Here is a 22,145-nt window from a genome sequence, read left to right on the forward strand (position 1 = left end):
AACAAATGTTACTTCGTTTACAGAAACAAAAGATCAAACTTTCAATTTGCACTGGTTAAATTTACACTTGCCATTTTAGGTGTCAGAATTGGATGAAATGTGTGAATTTGGCAAAATGTTTCCTGCCAACTGTGCAACATATATGAGTAAGAGATGCTAAAATTCTGCCCCTTGAAATGCAACAATCTTTTGAAATCCTATCCGAAAGTACCTAAGAAAATAATTAGAACCTGTTTAACAAGCTACTAAACTGCCAGGACTTGATTGCCGCAGATGCCCACTATTCCCGAGGTCCCAAATTACTTGAAGAATTATGCATTGCGTTTTAAAATTAGTTTGAAAAATGTCGACTTGTTAATTGGAAAAAAACGTTCTTAAAGGAAAATTTTCATTCATTCTGCCAGTAATAAATTAACCATGTTATTATTCAAAGCGGCCCCGAAATGAGATTCCTAAATGCACACGATAAATGATTTACATAGTTCTGTAATAGGCAAAGGGGCTTTCAAAAATGCATTCCGATGGGCCCCCAAAACTGTAAATCGACCACTGTATTCCGCTATAGAGCCTTCAGAGGGCCTCCAAATTATTGTGGGCCTAGGGCCTCACTTTTATTTAGTCGGACCTTGTAAACTGCTATTTGATATTTTATCTTGCAAATTCAAAGATATTTATAACTGTATTTGTCCGGAATAAAAAACATATGTATATAAGAAAAAGGGAAATCTCTCTCTCTGTCGCAGCTTTAGCATCAAGAAGAAAGTGAAAACAGTTTTTGTGCCATTACTTCATCGCATCTATTCCATGGGATACGAATAGTGAGGATGAGTTCAAGGGACCTTTATAAACTTCAGACACTTATATCGATAAATTTACTATTACAAGCAATAAGGTAGACTTTGATTTTCATTTACGGACATGTGATAGGTAAGAAGTGCCAGACAGGGCTTTAGCAGTTATTGCTTCAACAGTTCTTTACCCCACCACTTCAAACATTTTTGAGAAAGACACGCTTCTAATCTGCTCTGGCAAGACACTAAGTCTGGCAAAATGTCTCATGCTTGATGGCTAACTCGCGCTAATCGAATTCTACGTTTGTGAGTTTCAGTGGAATCTCCTGAAAATTTAATAATTTTTGTAACATATGTCGTCAATGCTCCAATCTGGTTTGCTATCAAAAGTGTGTATGAAGATCGGAATCGGCACTTGTTCAAACTTATCACTGCAACTAGATATTTATCTGCTGAGTTGAAGGGATAAATTCCGCAATCCAAAGAAACAGTGTTTTCGCATATCCTAAAATTAATTTATTGCAATGACAACAGACTTGGAACAGCACATCCGTGAATTCATCATCGGATCACAGAGAATCATCGATAAACTACTCTGCCACATGCTTGCATTGCAAGGGCAGTTGCAATAACGGATTCAAAATATTTATCCAAGATGAAGGGGACGACGATGACATCAATACATTACCAATGTTTTAGAACTACTTTTCCACTGCTGGTACAGATGAATGAGCTTCGACCCTTCAGAATGAAATCAAGACGTCAACTTAAAGGATGATATTTTCATTTTCTAATTACTGGCAGTCCATATTCCATACAAACATTTTCAAAATATGATTAGTGATAATGTAAAAAAAAACTATAGTTACAAGAAGGTGCTGCATATCAATTACATTTACCTTATTTCTATTATTAATCATTATCATTCTATAGCGTCACATATTCATCTCTATAAGAATAATGATATTGAGTGTATTTGCTAGAAATGTATAATTTTTGATTGCTTCTCGACTGGGTGTCGCGGTGATTGGGCATTGGCTTCGTATTTCTTTGGTATCAGGTTTGAATCCGCAGTTCAAGCGTTCAGCTGGTGGGTTTTTGAGACACAAAAAACTGAGGGTCCATTTCACATGATTGCAGCGCATTACAGATCCATTGAGTGCCTGTTTTGCAGAAACACTCTGACACAAAAAGAACGAGGATTTTTTTCCCTCCATTGATTGGTTTTCAAGAACGTATACCTAAAAAAAAAACCCATTGGAAATGGGACATACAGTGGCTCCCAAAAGTGTTCGTACACTTTGAAATTTTTTAGAAAAACCAAAATAACTCGAAACTGAATTCGAATATGAAATCCAATATTTTTTCACATCATTTCCATGTCATTCTACATATATCCCAATGGTTTTTTTCAAAATATTGACTGATCTTCTTTTTGAAATGGGTCAGAAAACGAAGAGACAGAGAAATAACACGCCACAAAAGTCATCGTACACTCAAATATTTTCGAATAAATTCATGATTAAAATTATCATATGCTGTTTTATTAATATTTTTGCATTGTTTTGACCCTTATAAGTCATTTGGCTTCAATTTTTTGTTTATTTATTCCTTAATTTTGTGCTTATTACTGTAAAGTGGCTGGTATTCGTAAAAAATCGCAAGCACCATTCAAAATTTGAATTTTTTCCCCACAGTAGGGGTATATTGGTTTGAAATGTCTCTAAATTAATTAATTTATTTGTTTGTATAGTAAAGTACTTGATAAAATGCTTTAAAGAAAGGAATCGGACCGAAAACAAGGTAAGAAGAGATCAACCGGCAAAGTTGACAAAACGTAATCGGAGATTTAAAGCTAAAAACTTCATGAAAAATACACATTTGAGGGCTGTAAAAGTTTCTGCAGAGTTAAATGAAACATTTTACATTTAATTTTCACCTAAAATTGTACGCCAAGTTCTCTGATTAGCTGGATTAAATGGGATCTATTCCCGTAGAAATTTTCTTGGTCGTGCGAAAAACAGAAAGCTTATGCTTTTCGTCTGAAAATCAATGATAAATAAGTTAAAAACGTTTTCGAATCACGTCTTACTTACAGATAAAAATTAATTCAACATTTTTGGTAAAATTGCTGTATAACTGTAAGTAGAAGAAAAAATTAGGAACTTAATCTTAAGAACTTATTTGGATCAGTTAATCAGGACGGTGGAGGTGTTCTAGTATGAGGGTGCATATCAGCATCAGGACCAAATAATTTGTAATTTTTTGATGAAATAATGAATCATGCTGTTCCTTTAAATATTTTAAAAACCAATTTTGAACTCTTAGCCAAAAATTTGGTTATTGGAAACAACTTTGTTTTTATCAAGGTAACGATAAGAAGCACACGGTTTTCAACGTTTGCGTCTAGTGCCTCTAAAATTGTCCTAAAGTTTAGAAAATACCCCCTCAATCTCCAGATTTTAACTTAATGTAACGTATTTAGAGATATCTAGAGGCTAGATTACAAAAATAGGGCTTTAAAATGAAAATAGAGCTTGAAACAGTAAGACTCGAAGTGTGGTTGAACACTTACTCAGAAATTACGCAAAAAAAAAAGAAAGAAAAAGAATGAAATCTATTCCCAGAGGTTTAGAAGGTGTTATGAATACTGTATGATATTCTACTAATTAATAACTTAATCAAAAGTTAGATTATTCAATAATATATAGACATTTTATAAAGTGTACGAAGACTTTTGTGAAATAAAATTTCCGGCACTTTTTGGTTTTTTGATTTTTAAAAAATCAAGTTTTAATATTTTTTAAAATCTTTTCATGTAGTTTTGTTGAAAATAGATCAGAGATCTTATAACTAAATAACCTATTCCGAAATATTAATTCTAATCAATTGATGTGGATTGGGGCCTATTTCGTTGAAAGTCGTAGGTGTACGAAGACTTTTGGGAGCCACTGTATATGTTTGAAAACAATTTCACTATAAATTTAGTTAACTTTCATTTTTATTCGGAAACACATTTTTTTCTGCCGTTTCCGACATATAATCGAAAACCACAAAAATTGACTCCTCCCTTCCAACCTTTAACTCCCTCTCACCGCAGAGTCGGGGGCTTTCGGAATATTTACCAATTAATTATTTCTAATAAATATCTTACTGAGGAAGTGCTGACTTTCTGCACTTTCTTTCGTTCTTCTTCTATCTTCTTTCTTTAAATAATGCCATGGGTATGGAGCTAATTCATACTGCATTTACGTAATTCTGTAAATCTTCGCACGCTTTCTTAGTAAAGGGCTGTCCATGAATGACTACACTTTTTAAATTCATTTTTGACCCCCCTCCACCTTGGTCACAAAGTAGTTTTCATAAGCTACTTTTCATAAATATATTCTTATTAAAATTGCTTGATGCCACACATTGTTTTATTCTTCCCACTTGTCATAAATTCACAATTTCTCCGAACCCCCTCCCGTCTCTCCCTTGAAGCTTGACATAAATTGTGTTGCAGTAATCCACAAATACTTTTTCATTGTCAATCAGGATTGTCGAATTCAGTGAGGAAAGGGGAAGTGCTCGATCCTTTCGAGTCAGCTTGAAATTTGTAAATGGCAAGTGCTCCATTTTTTTTGCTATGAAGGTGTGTGTTTGAAATTCTATAACTTTTGATTGGTTGAATAAAATGTAACGAAGTAACATATCAAATTGAAGGCAATTTAAAGTTCTACAACTTTGTCATTGACCATTTTCATGAATACTGATCCTGGGACGCCCTAGGAGCAAATATTTGACAAAAAGAAAGAATTTTTCCAAAAATCATCGATTTTTCATAACATAAACCCGCAAAATTATTGGACATTTGACAAATATATGTAGAAACAGTTTCGTAGGAAGTTTATTTAGCTTGAACTTTTATTTTGAACTCATTTTTTCCACAGTTTCTGACATGTGTTAAAAAAAACCCAAAATTTGCTTCCCCTCTTCCTCCCACCTTTAGCTCACCCCCCTGGGGTGGGGACTTTTAGTATGTTTACTTATAAACTACCTCAGACAATATTCTGAAATCAAAAATTATCGCATATTCCATGCACTTTACACCCTTCTTTTGAGCATTCATTGATTTGTCTAAAACCAATCTCTGAAGCGAACATTCAACTGGTTGTTTCAGGCAGAAAAAGTCTTAGGGGAGTCTATAATGCAGATTGCGGCATTGAAATTTCAGAGAGGTTGATTTGACAGGGTTTTTTTTTTTATAAAATCTTATTGGGGAGGGGGGGGGGACGCTAATTTTGGAAGGTACTCCCCAGCATTCGAGGGGGATCGCCATCGCCCTTATGGAGGGGGATGGGCACTAGGGTGGAGTGAAAAAAATAAATTTTCGAGTTTCAAAACGCCTGGGGTCTCGAAAGTTGCTTTTTAGCATCAATATGTTACCCTTATTTTTAGGGTAGACTGAAAAAAAAATGAATTTCTGAATTTTGAAACGTACAAGTGATTCTCTTCGCAAATGAAAAGAAGCAAAAAAACATTGTATTACAACTCCTATCAAATGTCATTAATACAAGAACCCGGTTCAAATAACACAGGATATATAAAAGTTCTGCTCGGAGAAGCTGAAATTATACAGTATAACATTATTCATTTCCTAACAGCTGATGAAAAGCCACTTGACAACTTGGTTGTTTTAGGTTAATTGGTTACGACGGTACCAACACCAATACTGGTATGACAGGAGGAGTCATTCGTCGACTAACAAACAAATACAGTGATCGATTTCGTGTGCGATATGCAAATGAACGTTCATTGATTGAGACATTTAATGCAAAATTAGAACGGAACAACGAAGAGACCCCTCAAATAATTTTATTGACTAACAGAAAAGATATCAAAACCTGCAAAAATCATCAACTGGTGAAGATTAAAAATATATTCTTGTGAGAATGTAACTTCGACTTAGACTGGAACAGATCTTAGCTCCCACCAACTATACATTCGTATGAAATTTTCCAATATGTTTCATCCGGAGATTGCTCAAGCAATCTTGCTACTAAATAATTCGTGCTGTAGTACATTCCAGGTAGATAATGATTGCCGCCGTCTATTAAAGTTATACATTTCAGAGAATCAGCGAAAATGTGGTCGCGCTGTGTATAAAGTGTATATTGCTCTTTGAGCAATCTCTAGATGAAACATCTCGGCAGATTTCATACGAATATATTGCTCATGTGGGCTAAGATCTGTTCCAGTCAAAGTTCAACGGGACGTTCTCTAAGAATATATTTTTTGATTTCACTAGTGGTAAACTTTCGCTGGTATTGATATCTTTTCTGATAATTACTAAAATGACTTGTGGATCCTTTCGGTTTTCCGTTCAAATGTTACATCAAATGTCTCAAAGTAAGTTCATTTGCATACAGCAGACAAAACCAACACCTGAATGCGTTAGTTTAGTTTTAACTTAAAACGTCGAATCACACCTCCTGCCACACCGGTAATGGTGTTGGTACCGTCACAACCAATAATAACCAAGTTAGCAAGTGGCTATTAAATGCTCATTACTTGTTTAGAAATTAATAATGTTATACTCCATAATTTCAACTTCTCTACACGGAATTGTTATATGTCCTGTGTTTTTTCAGCCGGTTTCTTGTATCAGATTATAATGATATTCAACATTAGTTGTAAAATGCTTTTTGCTCTTTTTCATTTGCGAAGAGAATCACTTGTACATTTCGAAATTAGGAAATTCATTTTTTTCAGTCTACCCTAAAAATAAGGCGGCTTTGTTTGCAAGTTGAGTCGAGTTAATTCGGATTCGTATAATGAAAAATTCAATAGCAAAGGTTTTTATAGTAAAAAAACTAACTGGTAAACAAAATCATTTGTTCTTGTTGGGTGCTTGTTAATGGGATTGTACCAGTATGGTGTGCAAAAACTACAAAAATGATGCGTAGCAAAAACTCTTAAATTTAATGTAATAAGTTATCTGAATACTAAAATAAATTTTTTAACTCATAAACAAATTTAGATTCTGTGTTAAAAATACTTATATTGTGTGCACTTGACTTATTTTTGTTTAACAAGGTCGTGTGAAAATGGAAGAAGAAAGTCGATTTTTGGTTTATTTTGTGGTTTTTAGAAAATAAGAAGAAATTGTTCTATCGACCTAAAACTTTTAGAAGATATTAACCTTACATAGAGTTTAAATTTGCACTTCTAAGCATTTTCAAAATCACACATTTTGAATTTCTAATCAAAAGTTCAAAAAAAGGTCGATTTTTTGCAATTTTGGACTTCTTTGGGACGATTTTGGAACCTGAAGATATTATCGTAGGAGGCTAATATTTTAAGGGTACCCTGTAAATTCTAAAAGGCAACTTTAGAGACCCCAGGAGTTTTGAAATGCGAAAATTTATTTTTTTCACTCCCCTCTAATACTCATTGGAGTTATTGTTTCTAGAAATGGTTCCTGTCCCTCCTCCTTGGCGGTTACATGTGTATAGTTGTGTGCATGTGTGCAGGCGTGTGCCTGTGCGTAGACCTGTACGTATGCACGTAGGTGTGTGTGTCTGTGAGTGTGTATGTGTATGAGCGAGTGTGCGTGTGTGCAGGATATGGACGCCCACAGCCCAGCAGGAGAAGCGGATTCCGAGGGACAGTGCTCAGGACCAAAAGAGCCGTGCCTGCAGAGACCCCTGGTCCAAGCTGAAAAAGAAACCAAACGCCAAAGACGATCAAGTGAGAACAATAAGCAATCGTAATTGCCCCCCCCCCCCCCAAAAAAAATAATTTAAAATTTTGACATCTTGAATTCAAATTATGTTTTTTTTTGCAATCACGTGTTTTTTTTTTCCTTTATTTTGCGTGTGTGCAGGCATGTGTGTGTTGGTGTCTGTGTGCAGGCATATGTGTGAGTGTAAGCGTGTGTCTGTGTGCAGGCATGGGTGTGTGGGTATGTGTGTGTGTGCATATGTGTGTATGTGTGTGTGTATATATGTGTATGTGTGTATGTGTGTGTGTGTGTAGGCATGCGTGTGTGTGTGTATGCGTGTAGGATATGGACGCAACCTGGAGACGGTGCTCGCTAGAGGAGCAGCATCGTGAGGCCGGTTGATGGCGTTGCTGCAGAGGGAGGCGGGGGGAAAATAAAATCATAGGACGCCAAAAACAGTCAAGTGAGAACAATAAGCAATCGTGATTGCTCAAAAAAAAGTAGTTCAAAATAAAAAAAAAAAAAAACCCGCACAAAAACAGTTTTGAGTATAATTTAATGTCAAAAATATTACCTCTTCCATTGCAAATGAATGCCAAAGATGAAAAATACAACAAACCGATCCACATATTGAGCTGCCAACAGTTCAAGAGCACTCGGGGTGCTATTTGCTGGTTACAATCAATGAATTTACGTTCACACTTTATCTGCATTAATTGGCATCTGTCATGTTTCTGAAGGAAACGGAGGAAGCTGTAACAGTTCAAGATATGGCTGGGCATCGCTGAAAAAGCATCGTCGTCATCATCTGTAGGTAATCTTTGCTGCTCGATTATTATATGAGAAAAAAAAAGGATAATAGAAATTGATAGATCATGATTAAAAATGTCGTTGTTTGGAGAATTTAAAGGAAAATGAGAACATATTACGCTATAACAGTTTGACTTAAAACAAGTTATGTACCTTTCATGTTATTGTAAAGCTTAATCTGATATTTATTTTAAAGATCGATCTTAGTTTAATTTAGTTTAATTCGCAACACTGTTATGGTTTAATAACACTTATGGTGGTTTAGAGTTGTAAACACAAATTCGTAGAGTTATCTGTATACTTAAATGGCTGCTTCTGTATGTGTGTATGTCCGGGGTGAGCTTCAAAACTACTGGACCGATTTGAACCATTTTTCACCATAGATTATTAGGAATAAACATAGGCTATAATTTATTTCTAAAAAACTTAGTTTAAAAAGGTTATTGTAGAAAACAGTAAACTTCGTGTAATTTCCCCAATAAATTATTAAATATAAAACCCATTGTTACAAAAATTCGTTTACTTACAACAGCAATATTAATAGTCATAATGAAAATTTTGAATCAAGACTCCTCTGGAACAAGCATTAAATTTATTTATTATCATCGCTTTCTTAGTATTTTTAGCTTCATCTATGCCAATAATCGATAACGGGGCTAAGTAAAAAGAAAATTGATTTTGGCTTCAATTGATTGATTTTGGCAACCCTCTTCAATAAAAACAGTGATTTTTTTTTTCTTTTGCAAACGCTACGTTTTGCACACAACGAAAAACATATGAGGGAGGTTTTTTTTTTTTTCAATCTTCGTTGTTTTTTTGTTTTTTTTAGGGAATGAGCGGTTATGTTAACATAAATAGAGATTGAATAGAAAATTTTGAGATTGGTCGTTTAAGTAGATAAAAGCCGCTGCAGGCGGCATTCTTGGCGTAAAAAGATGAATGGCACAAAACAGAACAGGAGATAGATATAGAAAATATTTTATTCATATTGGTAAAGATAGATGTAGATTAGCGCTTCCCAACCCATGGGCCGCGGCCCACAAATGAGACGCGAACAGTGTGTTATTGAGCCGTGGACACAGGTCGATGAACTGAACCCAAATAAATATTGGGGTCTCAATTTCAGTCTTTTGCGAAAATTCACTTTTTAGATGTGCTGTCTCTTAAAAGCTCTCCCTGGCTCATAGCCAGGTTTTTCACATATTATTAAGATTAAGGTTTTTCATATTTCTTAGGAACTTTCCTCTATAACAGAAGATGATATCTAATGAATCATAAATGCCTTCAAAGAAAATCCGTCCCTCCCCCCCCCATAAAAAAAACTAGTATTAGCTTCAAACTTCAAGTTAAAAATGCTCCTCCTCTGTTGAACTGGCATGACTAACCATTTAATAAAGACACGTAAGGGACTTTTAGACAACCTACCTATTTCAATTAAACTTTTCTTTGCAGTTTAAAATATATATATATATATATATATATATATATATATATATATATATATATATATATATATATATATATATATATATATATATATATATATATATATATATATATATATATATATATATATATACAAATGCACTGAATGTTGCGAATTATTTCAGACTAAAACTATCCAGTTTCAATCCAGATATCGATCCCCTCGTAGACGAAAAACAGCGTTAAAAATCCCGTGGAGCTTAAACTTTGATGACTTGTTTTTGAGTTTTCTTCCAGCTATGCCAGCTAAGTGAATGCAGTAAAGTTATTTTCTTTCTTAAAAGTTATTTTGAAAATTTTTCTTGTACAGTATATCTATATCAGTGGTGCAGCATGAGGAGAGAAGACAGGCCCGGATCTGCTTATCCGCAGACCCCACAGTGCGGGAGGAGGGGGGGACGGCACGTCCTTAAGGAGCACAACAGTCCATCAAATTAAAACAAAAATAGGAAAAACTGGCTCTACACATATTAACGTTGTAAATGTACTCTGCTGGCCCCTGGGGAGGGGATTTAGAGAATTTAGTGCAGGGGATCCCAAAATTTAAAGATTCGGGCCAGGAGGATTAATGTCTCCAGAACTCTTCTTTTTAAATAACTTTCAATCCTAATACGGTATATTTTTTACACTTTAGGACAGTTATGAGCAGATGTCCCCCCCCCCTCAGAATGTAAATTTTGGCTATGAAAGTAATATTAGTAGTTAGAGGGCCTCAATGGTGTTTTTTTCTACAAAACTGGTTGGCCGCACAACTAAAAAGGTTGGGAACCGCTGATGTAGATTGATTAATACTGAAGCCAACTTTATTTAAACAGCTGCAAAAGGAGCCAATCTTGGAGTAAAAAGGTGAATGACAAGTTAACCAAACAGCCGCTGTAGGCGGCTGCTTGCACAGAAAAGGTAATGTGGTAAAAAGACGAACCAGCTTGTCGCCACAGGCGACCAGTTTTAACATAAAGAATGATGTCCACCGACGTAACAATGCTTGTCACACAGCATTGACATTTGCTAATGGCTACGTGTAGTCTGCTCTATGTAAAATACTTGATAAATTTCGAGACTAATTCCCGTTTAAAGCAAGTAGTTTCCTCTTTGTTAGTATGAATTTAATACCATCTTCAGTTTCATACTCTACTCATTGTTTATACAATTTTTTTTACCAAAAATGTCGTCATCTATGAATTTATTCATCACTGTTAAACTGTACACATTACCTGTACAGTTTAAACTAGTTTTTTCCTGACATTTTATATCAGCTTGTTTATGACTTGGTAAATCTCAAATAGCTCAGAAGGTGAATCAATATTATTTAACTATAGCAGCTTCTTTTTATTTTTTTTAAAGAGCATGCCAAATTTTTCACATAAACTTCAGTGGCAAGAATTTTGATTTAAAAATCAGGAGACAATTAAATATGGTCTTTCACGGCAAAAGTACGAGCAGCTAAGATTTTTGAGCTCGGGATACGGAAAAGTAAATTAAAAAAAAAAGATAAGTAAAATTAATATTTCAAAGTTGCTAAGTGATTAGGCAACTCAAATCTCAGACCAAAGTGTCCACGACATCGACTTTTTGTTTTTGAGTAAGCAGAAAAGTAACGGTTACTGATCGAAGTCACACATGGTTTGCATCAGGTTCTGTACATAACGACAGCCAGAACGTTGCTAAAATAGATCATAAGTGTTACAGAAAAGAGAGACATGCTTTGAAGTGTAAAAATTGTTTATTTAATTGAAAGTTAACGTAGAATATAAACAGTATTACAGTATAAAAATAGTTATTTTTTTTTAAAGTAATTTTTATTTACATTACATGTATCTCATCTCGGCGGCGCACATAGGCCAGTAAAACCGGACAAAACCAAAATCGAAACGCTTAATAAAAGTAATTTTAAACCTACTTTAGTCAACTGTTATGTCTAAGGATAACAGTAAAAACTACCCTTGTTGCTTTTCCGTTGTAGTACGCTAGTCGGAACTCGCAAGACGCAAGCACGCAGTAATACCAAAGAATTTTGGTAATACATCCTAGATGAGATATCAATTAATTGCGATAAGGGTATTATAGATGAGGAAAATGATAGCTTTTTTCTAAGAAATATCTTTTCTTTCTTCAAATCAAACCTTATTATGATCGAGTAGCATGTTTCATTGCATATTTTATGTATTGCATTATGTGACAAAAAAAAAAAAAAAAATGTCCGGTTTTTGATTCAAATATTCCTATGTGCGGCGTTCGGATTAAAAAGGTTCGACTGTATTAGTTCTTCAACAAAAAAAAACTTAAAACAATGAGCATGAATTAATATTTGTAGCATCAGTATTTTTATCATTTCAAATCTATTCATACAAATCAACTGTACTTGTTGATCATTTTTGTTATGTATCCAAGTTTCACTGCCACTTTGTTGAATACACTGGGATTTCCTTTCAAGCCACACAATCCTTCAGTTCCTGTACCTGCAGTAACATAACTGGCGACCCCATGAACACTCCATTTTCCTTTTTCTTCACATAGTAATGGACCACCACTGTCACCCTGAGGAATGCAAGCGTATATAAATTTGAAAGATGAAGCAAGGAATAAATAACAGGAAGGAAAAAAAAAAAAAAAACAGCTTGAAGGCTGTCCATGAATGATATCTAATTCTTCCCGTTATATTTAACTCCTTTCCTTCCCCACTTTACCTTATCCTCTATCCGTTGTCACATAATGTCACGATATATGTTATACTAGCTGCATTGCTCAGCGTTGCGCGAACTACCTCAAAGTAAAAAAATTCAAAAATGCGCCAAATGACGCATGTTAAGTGTTCAGCAATCAGGCAAAAAAAAAAAAAAACAATTAATGTGTATAAAAGAGCAATTGTCTGACTCAAAATTTAAATTTATTACACCCTTTTGTGTTAATGAAATGTGTTCTGAAAATTTCAAAAAACTATTTCAATAGGTAGACTCAAAATTTATATTTCAACCACTTTTTTTTTAACCCCTAAACTTCAGTCATCTTTATATATTAACCAGCATCACGCATGATCTTTCCACGTTGACAATACTAATGAATGAAATTCTGAAAATCTATGAAAAATACTAAAAAACTCAGGCTATATGTAATTCTAAAACTAATGTACATCAGCTTATCAGAACTCTGCTAATCTATTATGGTACACAAACGCTATTAAATTTGGCAGAAAGCGCAGATGATATTTAAAAACAAAATACGAAACAGACGATATTTTATTGAAACAGATTTCAGTTTTTTTTTTCAATTGTCATGTACAGTGGCTCCCAAAAGTGTTCGTACACCTACGACTTTCAATGAAATAGGCACCTATCCATTGGTTGAAATTAATATTTCGGAATAGGTATTTAATTATCTATGATCTATGTCTAACAAAAACAACATGAAACATTTTAATAACGAATTAAAACTTAATTTTATAAAAATCAAAAACCAAAAAGTGCCGGAAATTTGATCTTACAAAGGTCTTTGTACACTTTAAAAATGTTTATTTATTATTGAATAATATAACTTTTTATTAAGTTATTATTTAGCATAATATCGTTCAACATCCACAACAACATTTGAACGTCTGCTAATTGATTTCAATGTTTTTTTTTGTGTGTGTGTGTGTAATTTCTGAGTAGTTGTGCAACCTTCGAGTCTTAATGTTTCTAGTTCGCTTTTCATTCCAATGCTGTATTTTCGTAATCTAACTTCCAGATTTTTCAAAGTGTGTTACATTAAGTATAAATCTGGCGATTGAGGAGATATTTCTAAGCTTAAAGACAATTTTGAGGCACCAGAAGCAAACATTGAATACTTTGAGCTTCTTATCGTTATCTTGAAAAAAACATAGTTGTTTCAAAAAACCAAATTTTGAGCTTAAAAAGTTTTGGGTCAAAGTTTTAAATTGTTTTTTAAAATATTTAAATAAACAGCATGATTCATTATTTCATTAAAAAATTCCAAACTTACAAGTCCTAATGCTGATATGCACCCTCATACAAGAACATCTTCACCGTCTTGTCTTGATTAAATGATCCAATGAAATTCTTAAGATTAAATTCCTCATTTTTTCTTTTATTTATAATTATACGACAATTTAACCAAAAAATGTTGAATTTATTTTCAGCTTAAGTAAGACGTTATTCCAAAGCGTTTTGAGCTTATTTATCATTGCTTTTGCGACGAAAAGCGTAAGCTTTTTGTTTTTCGCACGAACAAGAAAATTTCTGCTGGAGGAGGTCCCATTTAATCGAGCTAATCAGAGAACTTGGAGAAAAAATTTAGGTGAAAATTAAATGTAAAATGTTTCATTAAATTCTGCAGAAACTTTAACAGCACTAAAATGTGTATTTTTCATAATTTTTTTAACTGTGAATCTCCCATCACGCTTCGTTAACTTTGTTGGTTGGCTGACCTTTTCTTACCTTGTTTTCGATCCGATAATTCTTTTTAAAGCATTTTATCATGCACTTCACAATAGAACGGCATAAACTAACTAATATAGAGACATTTCAAACCAATTTACCGCTACTGTGAGGGGAAAAAAAATCAAATTTCGAATGGTGGTTGTTTTTTTTTTTTTTTTTTTTTTTTTTTTTTTTACGAATGACAGCAATTTAAAAAATAAAAAGCAGAATATTGGGAAATAAATAAACAAAAAATTAAAACCAAATGACTTTACAGGTTCAACACAATGCAAAAATAATAAAAAAAAACGAAATGTGATAATTTTAACCATGAATTTATACAAAAATAATTCAGTGTACGTTGACTTTTGTGGCGTATTTTTTTTCTGTCTCTTCGTTTTTTGACAAATTTCAAAAATAAAATCAGGGAAAGTTTTGAAAAAAAAAAAAAGAACTGAGTTTTACTTAGAGTGGCATAGGAATGATGTGAAAAAAAATTTCGACTTCATATTCGAATTCAGTTTCACGTTATTTTGGTCAAAAAGAAAGAATCCTTAAAATGAATGGATCCGTTCGTTCATTTAAAAATTGAACGACCGTTCTTTTGAACGGTGAGCAGTTTGGAACATTGTATTGATGCTCTTGTGCTAAAATCGTTTTTTACTTCCTTTTACAAAGTAAAGGAAGTATTGTATTCGCGAAAAAAATTTCACCCAAAAATAGGCCTTAATTTCCATTTTGCTCGCTCCCGAATGAATGTTGAGTTTATTTTCACTCGACCACACGTGGATATATGCCTAATAACGTATAGACACCAGAAATATCGAAGAAATATCCATTTTGACAATCCCCGAATTAATTACAACTTTTCTCGTGACGTCTGTATGTACGTATGTGTATATGTATGTATGTGAGTATGTATCTTGCATAACTGAAAAACAGTATGTCCTAGAAAGTTGAAATTTGGTACGTAGACTTCTAGTGGGGTCTAGTTGTGCCCCTTTTCTTTTGGTTATAAGGTGATCTTTTGCACGTTTTGGTGGGAAATCATTGTTAATATCAATGCAAACACAAGTGATGTTATAATTTGTCAAACACTTGGCGATATATCGCCAAGTTTTTGGTCGCGAAGTTTTGTCGTCATTTTGGCGACAAATTTAGCGATTTTTTTTAAAATTTGGTTTTATTTTGACCCCTATTGAGGATATTTAGAGAATTAACCAATAACCATTGAATCACATTAAAATGTCCAATATTGGGAAAATCAATCGGTATAAAACGTTGTTTTGCTTCAGTTCGCACAAACTTGGAGAAAAACATTTAAAGTGTTTCTTCGCTTACTGCAAGGCACTACTACTATTATCATTAAATTGGCGTAAAAGGAAGTCATGTGATGCCCACATCAGCTCGTTTTTTAATTACATTCATCTTCAAATTTTGAACTTGCAATCAATATCATATTTCCTTTTTCTCAATGCAGTAGTACACTGTATTAATTTCGAAACTTTTTACTTTCTGCTTTATTCATCATATTTCTTTAACCGTTGGCTGCCATTGCAGTTTATTTGCAATTTTTCAATGTATCCATTAATAATGTTCTGTGTTACTTGATTGGGCTACTAACAAAAGGTTTGGACATTCCACTTCTTGTTTCACGTACCTCCTAAAATCCTTCTGTCGCCAAAATTATTTCCAAAAATACCTTTTATCACTTTTCTGGCGATTCTTTTGTCTTCCATTAAATCCCTATCAAATACCATGATTTCTCTTCACATTTAATTTGCTTTGTGACTTCTAAGTCGTTTATTTTACTTTCATTCTTCAGTGATTTTGAATAAGGATTTTTTCTGGATAATTTTTCTGTTCTCTTCAGTACTGTGGAATAATTTTGAAACTTCCTAATATTTAGGTGAGTCTTTTTTTTAAAATTAAGTTATCTGGTACAACGGATGAGCCACCGTTTTATTTGTTGTTACTTTTTTTTGTCTATTGGTAATACCGTATACAATGCTGTAGCTGGAAAAATGTAATAACTTAATATTTTGACATGCTGAAATGGAGCCTGCGATTTTTAGTATCTACTCCATCCTTACCATTTCGTAACTGAAAAATATGTTACAAAATGAAGTATGATCGCGTTACGCATCTAAACTAGAATTATTTTTTCTTGATTAATTATTCATAGGCATATTTCTTACTTTTAGATAATTTTATTTATCTTCCCTTCAAAGAATAGTATTACTAATTAAATGAAACATATAGAATGTTTGTTAGTATGTCGTGTGTATAAAGATCCCCTGCAATTTTTTAAAATGAACGAAGTCGTTCAAATGAAGGAGTTAAATGAACGGATCAAAAGAATGAACGATCCTCTGATGAACGTATCATTAAAAAGAACGACATCGCCACCGTACGAGCACTTTTAGGAGCCACTGTATTTATTACTTTTTTTTATGAAAATATTGTCTGCTTCAAATCGGGTGACCAGAGATGACAGACGATATTTCAAAAATGAAGATAAGCCTCGTTTTAGAATATGCAATCAACTTAAAATGAAGAATTAGGGGGTGTTTCAGTCATCCTTCGAACTTCAGGTAAAGTTCGCATTGTGCAACTTTTTAAGGGCTTTAATATGCTGCGAAAATCGATCAAATATGACGTTTTTTCGATGAGATACTCATAAATTTATGATTTTCTTTAAAACTGGAATAAAAATCTTAGAATATTTTTTCTGGATGAAAGGTACCACATGTTCTAATCTACCCCCTCCCTGACAACGTGCATACAAAATTTCACGATGATCGGTTGAGTAGTTAGGTCGTGAAAACATTACACACAAGCAAACAACTAAACAAACTAACTTTCGCATTTATTATGTTAGTAAGGATAAGGATTTAAGCATATTGTTATAATAAATATATGACGTCATACTTCTTGTTACCTTTTCCCCCCTCAAAGAGTGACATTATTGTTAGACGACCCCTTGTGGGAGAAAATGAAGCAATTTTTGCCATTTTTGCAAACTTTACCATATTGAACTTTAGCAATGTATAGATATTGAGGACTGCAATGGTAATAACCATAACACTGCAGGGTGCGACGTCATACCATTCTTCTGTATTATTTGGAGAGAGCGCTGTGTGAGTGTGGTGGAAAAGCGGTCTTTGTGCTATTTGCAGTAGTCGCAATAGTGTGGCAGATTGAGTGCAGTCGTATGCTGGGGAGGAGTGTCTTAGAAATAGAGAGTGAAACATTCAATTCTTGAAGTAAGGATTCCAGGTCTCATGATATATTTGTAAGTAAAGGATTGGAAGAAATCAGGTTTCTTCCACTCGTTTTATGTAAAACGTGTCTCCCATTCGTCGAAGTTGAACCATTGGACTTGAGATCTTTGCCTCAGCATTTCCTAAGGCAATGTGATTTGGCTTACTCTCTCCAGTTATTTATTCCTGCTCGAAGAAAGAGCTAATCATAGGGCAGGATTCTTTTCATTCGAATCAGAGAATCACAGGGCATTTGCATGTTTAAGTGATAAACGTTTAGACGAACTCAAGACGTTCTCACACGAGCCACATTTTTCAGCGTTGCTATGATCTAAGCTCGGACAGACATTTATTTTTCTTCAGTTCAGTAACTGGATGTAAGGTTTGATACGTTTCCAAACGTGAGTACTTTTTCTATCTGGGACATAACTATATTGGCTAAGTTGGAACCAAAGGGGACTTGCTCACTGAGTAGTAATCACAGAATTGCCTTTATGAGCATGCTGCTCCACAACATACAACGATGCTCACCGTGCCACGCCGTTGCGACTGCTGTAAATGGCACATATACTGCTATCTATCGATACCACTTGCGCCACCGTATCACAACTCTCACAGCTCTTTCTGATGGTTCAGAGGTAGATATGCTGCACCCTTAGAGCAGGAATTATAAATGGAGGGAGCAAGTTCAATCATTAACTTAACAAAAGCTTGGGGTAAAGATATCAAGTCACGTGACTTCACAACGACGAATGGTTGATACGTTTTGCATGAAACTAGCGAAAGAAACCTGATTTCTTCCAATGCTTCACGTAACTTGGTGTCTATGTTTCACGAATAAAAGTTTTCACTCCCTCCATTTTATCACTTCTCTATGGTTGCACCCTATATAATCTGAAAGGAAAGAAATTGTAAAATAATAAATTGCGAAAAACGATAAGGGAGAGCTCGTCGCCCTATATTCATATCCTATGATTGCCTTTTTTTTTTTTTTGCACCAATTCAAACTTTCCAGTGGAAGGCTGTGGTTGTCTGTGTGGGAAGCTAAATGTGTTCACTTATAATAGTACAGAATGCCTGTCTCTTAATTTACTTGTTTAATTCTGCACATTTTACGCTTGTATTACTACCGCAATTTTCTGCGTACCGTGGATTATCTGTTTAAAAAGTGTAACATTAGTGAGGTGTGGATTATACGCTGCATCGGATTATTATCCGTGTTTCTTACTGTAGGGTTGTTGTTTTAGATAGCTTAAACTTTCCTTTTAGACGATTCATTCAGTGTTAAAAACAACAACCGTACAGTCAACGAAGAAGACCCCATTTACACACGTTTAGACCGTTTGTTTCTTTGTCTTGACTCTTTATTTTTAAGTAGTTAACGCACTCGTACTATAATCACGATTTAAAGACGGAAGCATTATTTTTACTTTCTTCTATATCTAATACATAGAAGAAAGTATTGGATTCGTGCAAATTTTCGAATTTCGAATTTTGACAGATTCGAACGTTTTGAGGTGTGCTGAGTCCATTTCGACTATTTTTGGAAAATGTCTGTCTGTCTGTGTGTGTGTATGTGTGTGTGTGTGTGTCACGTCTGTGTGTGACCAGTTTTTTGTGGCCGCGCTACAGCAAAAACTACCGCATGAAATCGAACGAAATTTGGTACACATATGTGCCCCTATGTGAACTTGTGCCCATTGGTTTTTGGCGTGAATTCCTCCAAGGGGGGTGGAGCAATGGGACGTTTTTTAGGTTACGCGTGCTTGCTATTCCTCAGGAAGTAACTGGCAGAATCAAACAAAATTTGGTCCATATGTTGCCATTAACAGGAACAGGTGCTGATTCAATTTTGGTGTCAATAACTCAAACGGGGGTTGAGCTATAGAACGTTTTTTTGTCGTCAATTGTGACTGCTGTATCTCAAGAAATAATGAACGGAATGAAAGAAAAATTTATCGGCAAGTAGCCCTTAGTGGGTATAAGAGCTGATTTTATTTCGGTGTCAAAAGCTGAAAAGGGGGTGGCGCAATCGAATGTTCTTTTTTTTCATTGTGAGTACCATATCTCAAGAAGTAATGCTACGTTCTGGATGAAATTTGGAATAAATGTGAATCTATTTGTAAATAGGCGTTGTTTCAATTTTGGCGCCAATCGCTCCATGGGGGGGGGGGGGGGTGATTTTTTTTTGTGTAAATAAAAATAGCTTTATAAAACAATAAGAAAGATAAATTGTAATACTGTCGTCTGCTTATTTCACGTGATTTTAATTTTTGGGAAATAATCGGAAATGTTTTTTTTCTATTCAAGAGTCACAACTGACTTCAACTGCATTTATGTCGAGGTCTGCATACTAGTGCCTTGCCTCCATTATTTTATATACCGATAGATGGCAGCACCATCACCGGATCGAACAGTTAATGAGAATTTAGAACTAGTCCAAGAGCTAATAGCTACCTGGTACTAGCACCCCCAGAGGTACCTTTTCACTTGGAGGACATTGAGACCACGAGCATATTTAACGTCGCCCAGTCCCCTTTAATGACGACGGTGGGTCTTCGACCAGCGGGGATCGAACCCGAGCCCCTCCGGCCCCGAGTCCAATGCCCTACCGATCAGGCTACCACGGCATCGGAAATGTTATCGCAATGATTTAAAATTAATAACTGTTGCCATTTTATGTTTGTTAACAAATAAAACATCTAATTAATTCAAGCAAGGCTTTTAAAATAACTTTCAAGTCGTTCTTTGCTTTGCTTTTGTGGCAATTCAGGAATTCGGACGGCCGTCAGTTTTTTTTTTTTTTTTTTTGCTGGGAATATTGCATTCTCTTCAAGCATAGGGATTGATCAGAATTCACAAGAAAGATATAGAAGAAAGTTTCGTGATGGCCACAACATACTAGTTTAGATTAATTTTGATTATACCTAAAAAAATATTACTTCTTCGCGGATTATAAGGAGATTTTTTTTCTTCAGGCCGATTTTAGGACCTGCGTATTTACGCTGCTCAAGATAATACGCATTAAAATACGGTAGTATCTGAAAATTGTTGTCTAGTGCACAATGAAAGAGGAAAATCGACTGTTGTTAAAATGATATCTGTTTCGAATTCTAACGTAATTCACTGCTTTTTATCTTTTGTGACACTTGTTTCAGAACCATTGCCAAACATTTGAAATAACATTAAGAATGAAAACAAAGCCAAATTTGAATGTGATGGGAAATCTGAGTTCGTTAAAATACTTACGTGACAAACTCCATTGAGAGGCCCTAAACTACCTGCGCAGATCATAGTGCTTGGATTAAAGCTGCTTCCAACCAATCTTTCGCAGAACACTTTTTCTTTAATCGGGTGGTGCGCCTGTTTCAATTTATCATCACTACCAGATCCTAAAAAGAGATAGGAGTCATTTATTGCATGTTAATACACGTGTTTATACTAAGTTTGAGCAAAAATGAAATGAACAAAAAGTATTTTTGAGAAAGGATAAAACTCCTCAAAGCACGTTCGATATGACTTGATTTGTGTATTGTGTTTGTCACCGATTTTATTTTCTTTGAGCAATGAATTAAATTTTGTTCTCACTGTTGGTGTTTCAATTCGTTTCCGTCGCTTTGTAATTGGTATTTTAAGTGTTACGGGATCCATTGCTTTACGTGGCTATAGGTAGAGGGATGTAGTTGCCTTTAGCTTGGCTGTAGTTTTATTCGCTTCATTATTAGTATGGCGAGGCGCGTGAGCCGTTGCTTCATGTGATAATACCATGGGTCAGGCCGGGAATTGCGTGCCCGTAGACCTCACAGTGCAGGGGGTGCACGGTCTTAAGGGTACAACGGTCCAAGAAAGTGGGAAAAAAATTTAAAAAATCTTAAACAATCACTAGGAGCCATTAACGTTGCAAATATACACTGTTGGCCTCTGGGGAAGGGCCCTACAGATTTTGTCGCATGGGAGTCCAGCATTTATAGATCCGGGCCTGCATGGGTGGTTGAATCCCCCCTCCCGAAATGTTCTTTACTTGCTTCTTTGTCAAGCTCTTGTGTTGTTGTCAAAGTTCCTGCCTCTGTCTTGAATGTGAATAATTTGATTTGAATTTTCCAGAAAAGGATTCAAGTTAATTAGCAATTTTCTTTACTAATAATGGAGCTGAAAGTCTGGATCTCTGTCTGGATGTCTGTTACGAGCATAGTGCCTAGACCGTTTGACCGATTTTCACGAAATTTGGCACAGAATTAGTTTGTAGCATGGGGGTGTGCACCTAGAAGCGATTCTTCGAAAATTCGATTTTGTTCTTTTTCCATTCCAATCTAAGAACATTTTACCTAGTAAATTATCATAACGTGGACGAGTAAGTTACCAAATTATCATAACGTGAAACCGTAACATGGGCGAGCAAATAAACATAGCAAATTGGCGAGAAATTCATTATTCATTATTTGTAAACATACAGGCGAACCAAATGAATTTTTAATTTTCTATTACGGGTAAAGCCCGGCGGGTACCACTAGTGTAAAATAATACTTTAAGAGCTTTATACTCGAAAATTGGCAGTCGAGAGCTAATGTGCTAGAAAATACGTTTTACTTCGTTCTTTATATTGCTGCTTAGCAGGAGTTTTTTTTACCATTGCAGTAAGGCGCTTTTCCGTGACAGAATTCTATTTTCAACTAAT

At 34.7% G+C, this 22,145-nt stretch overlaps 2 protein-coding genes across 2 annotated transcripts in view; both read right to left on the minus strand.

Moving 5' to 3' along the window:
* Positions 1–8,141, minus strand: part of LOC129225904 (ovochymase-2-like) — a 51,440-nt gene extending 43,299 nt beyond the window's left edge. The window contains exon 1 of the mRNA XM_054860436.1: positions 8,072–8,141. Coding sequence (XP_054716411.1) covers positions 8,072–8,126 — 55 coding nt within the window. The 5' untranslated portion in view covers positions 8,127–8,141. The remainder of the gene's footprint in view (positions 1–8,071) is intronic.
* A 3,446-nt stretch (positions 8,142–11,587) lies between these two features.
* The window catches only part of LOC129225903 (chymotrypsin-like elastase family member 2A), a 46,130-nt gene continuing 35,572 nt past the window's right edge, over positions 11,588–22,145 (minus strand). The window contains exons 8-9 of the mRNA XM_054860435.1: positions 20,720–20,862; positions 11,588–12,330 (exon numbers count right to left, since the gene is read on the minus strand). Of these exons, the coding sequence (XP_054716410.1) occupies positions 12,145–12,330; positions 20,720–20,862 (329 nt within the window). The 3' untranslated portion in view covers positions 11,588–12,144. The remainder of the gene's footprint in view (positions 12,331–20,719; positions 20,863–22,145) is intronic.

Source organism: Uloborus diversus, chromosome 7 (genome assembly GCF_026930045.1).
Source record: "Uloborus diversus isolate 005 chromosome 7, Udiv.v.3.1, whole genome shotgun sequence".
Lineage (NCBI taxonomy): Eukaryota > Metazoa > Arthropoda > Arachnida > Araneae > Uloboridae > Uloborus > Uloborus diversus.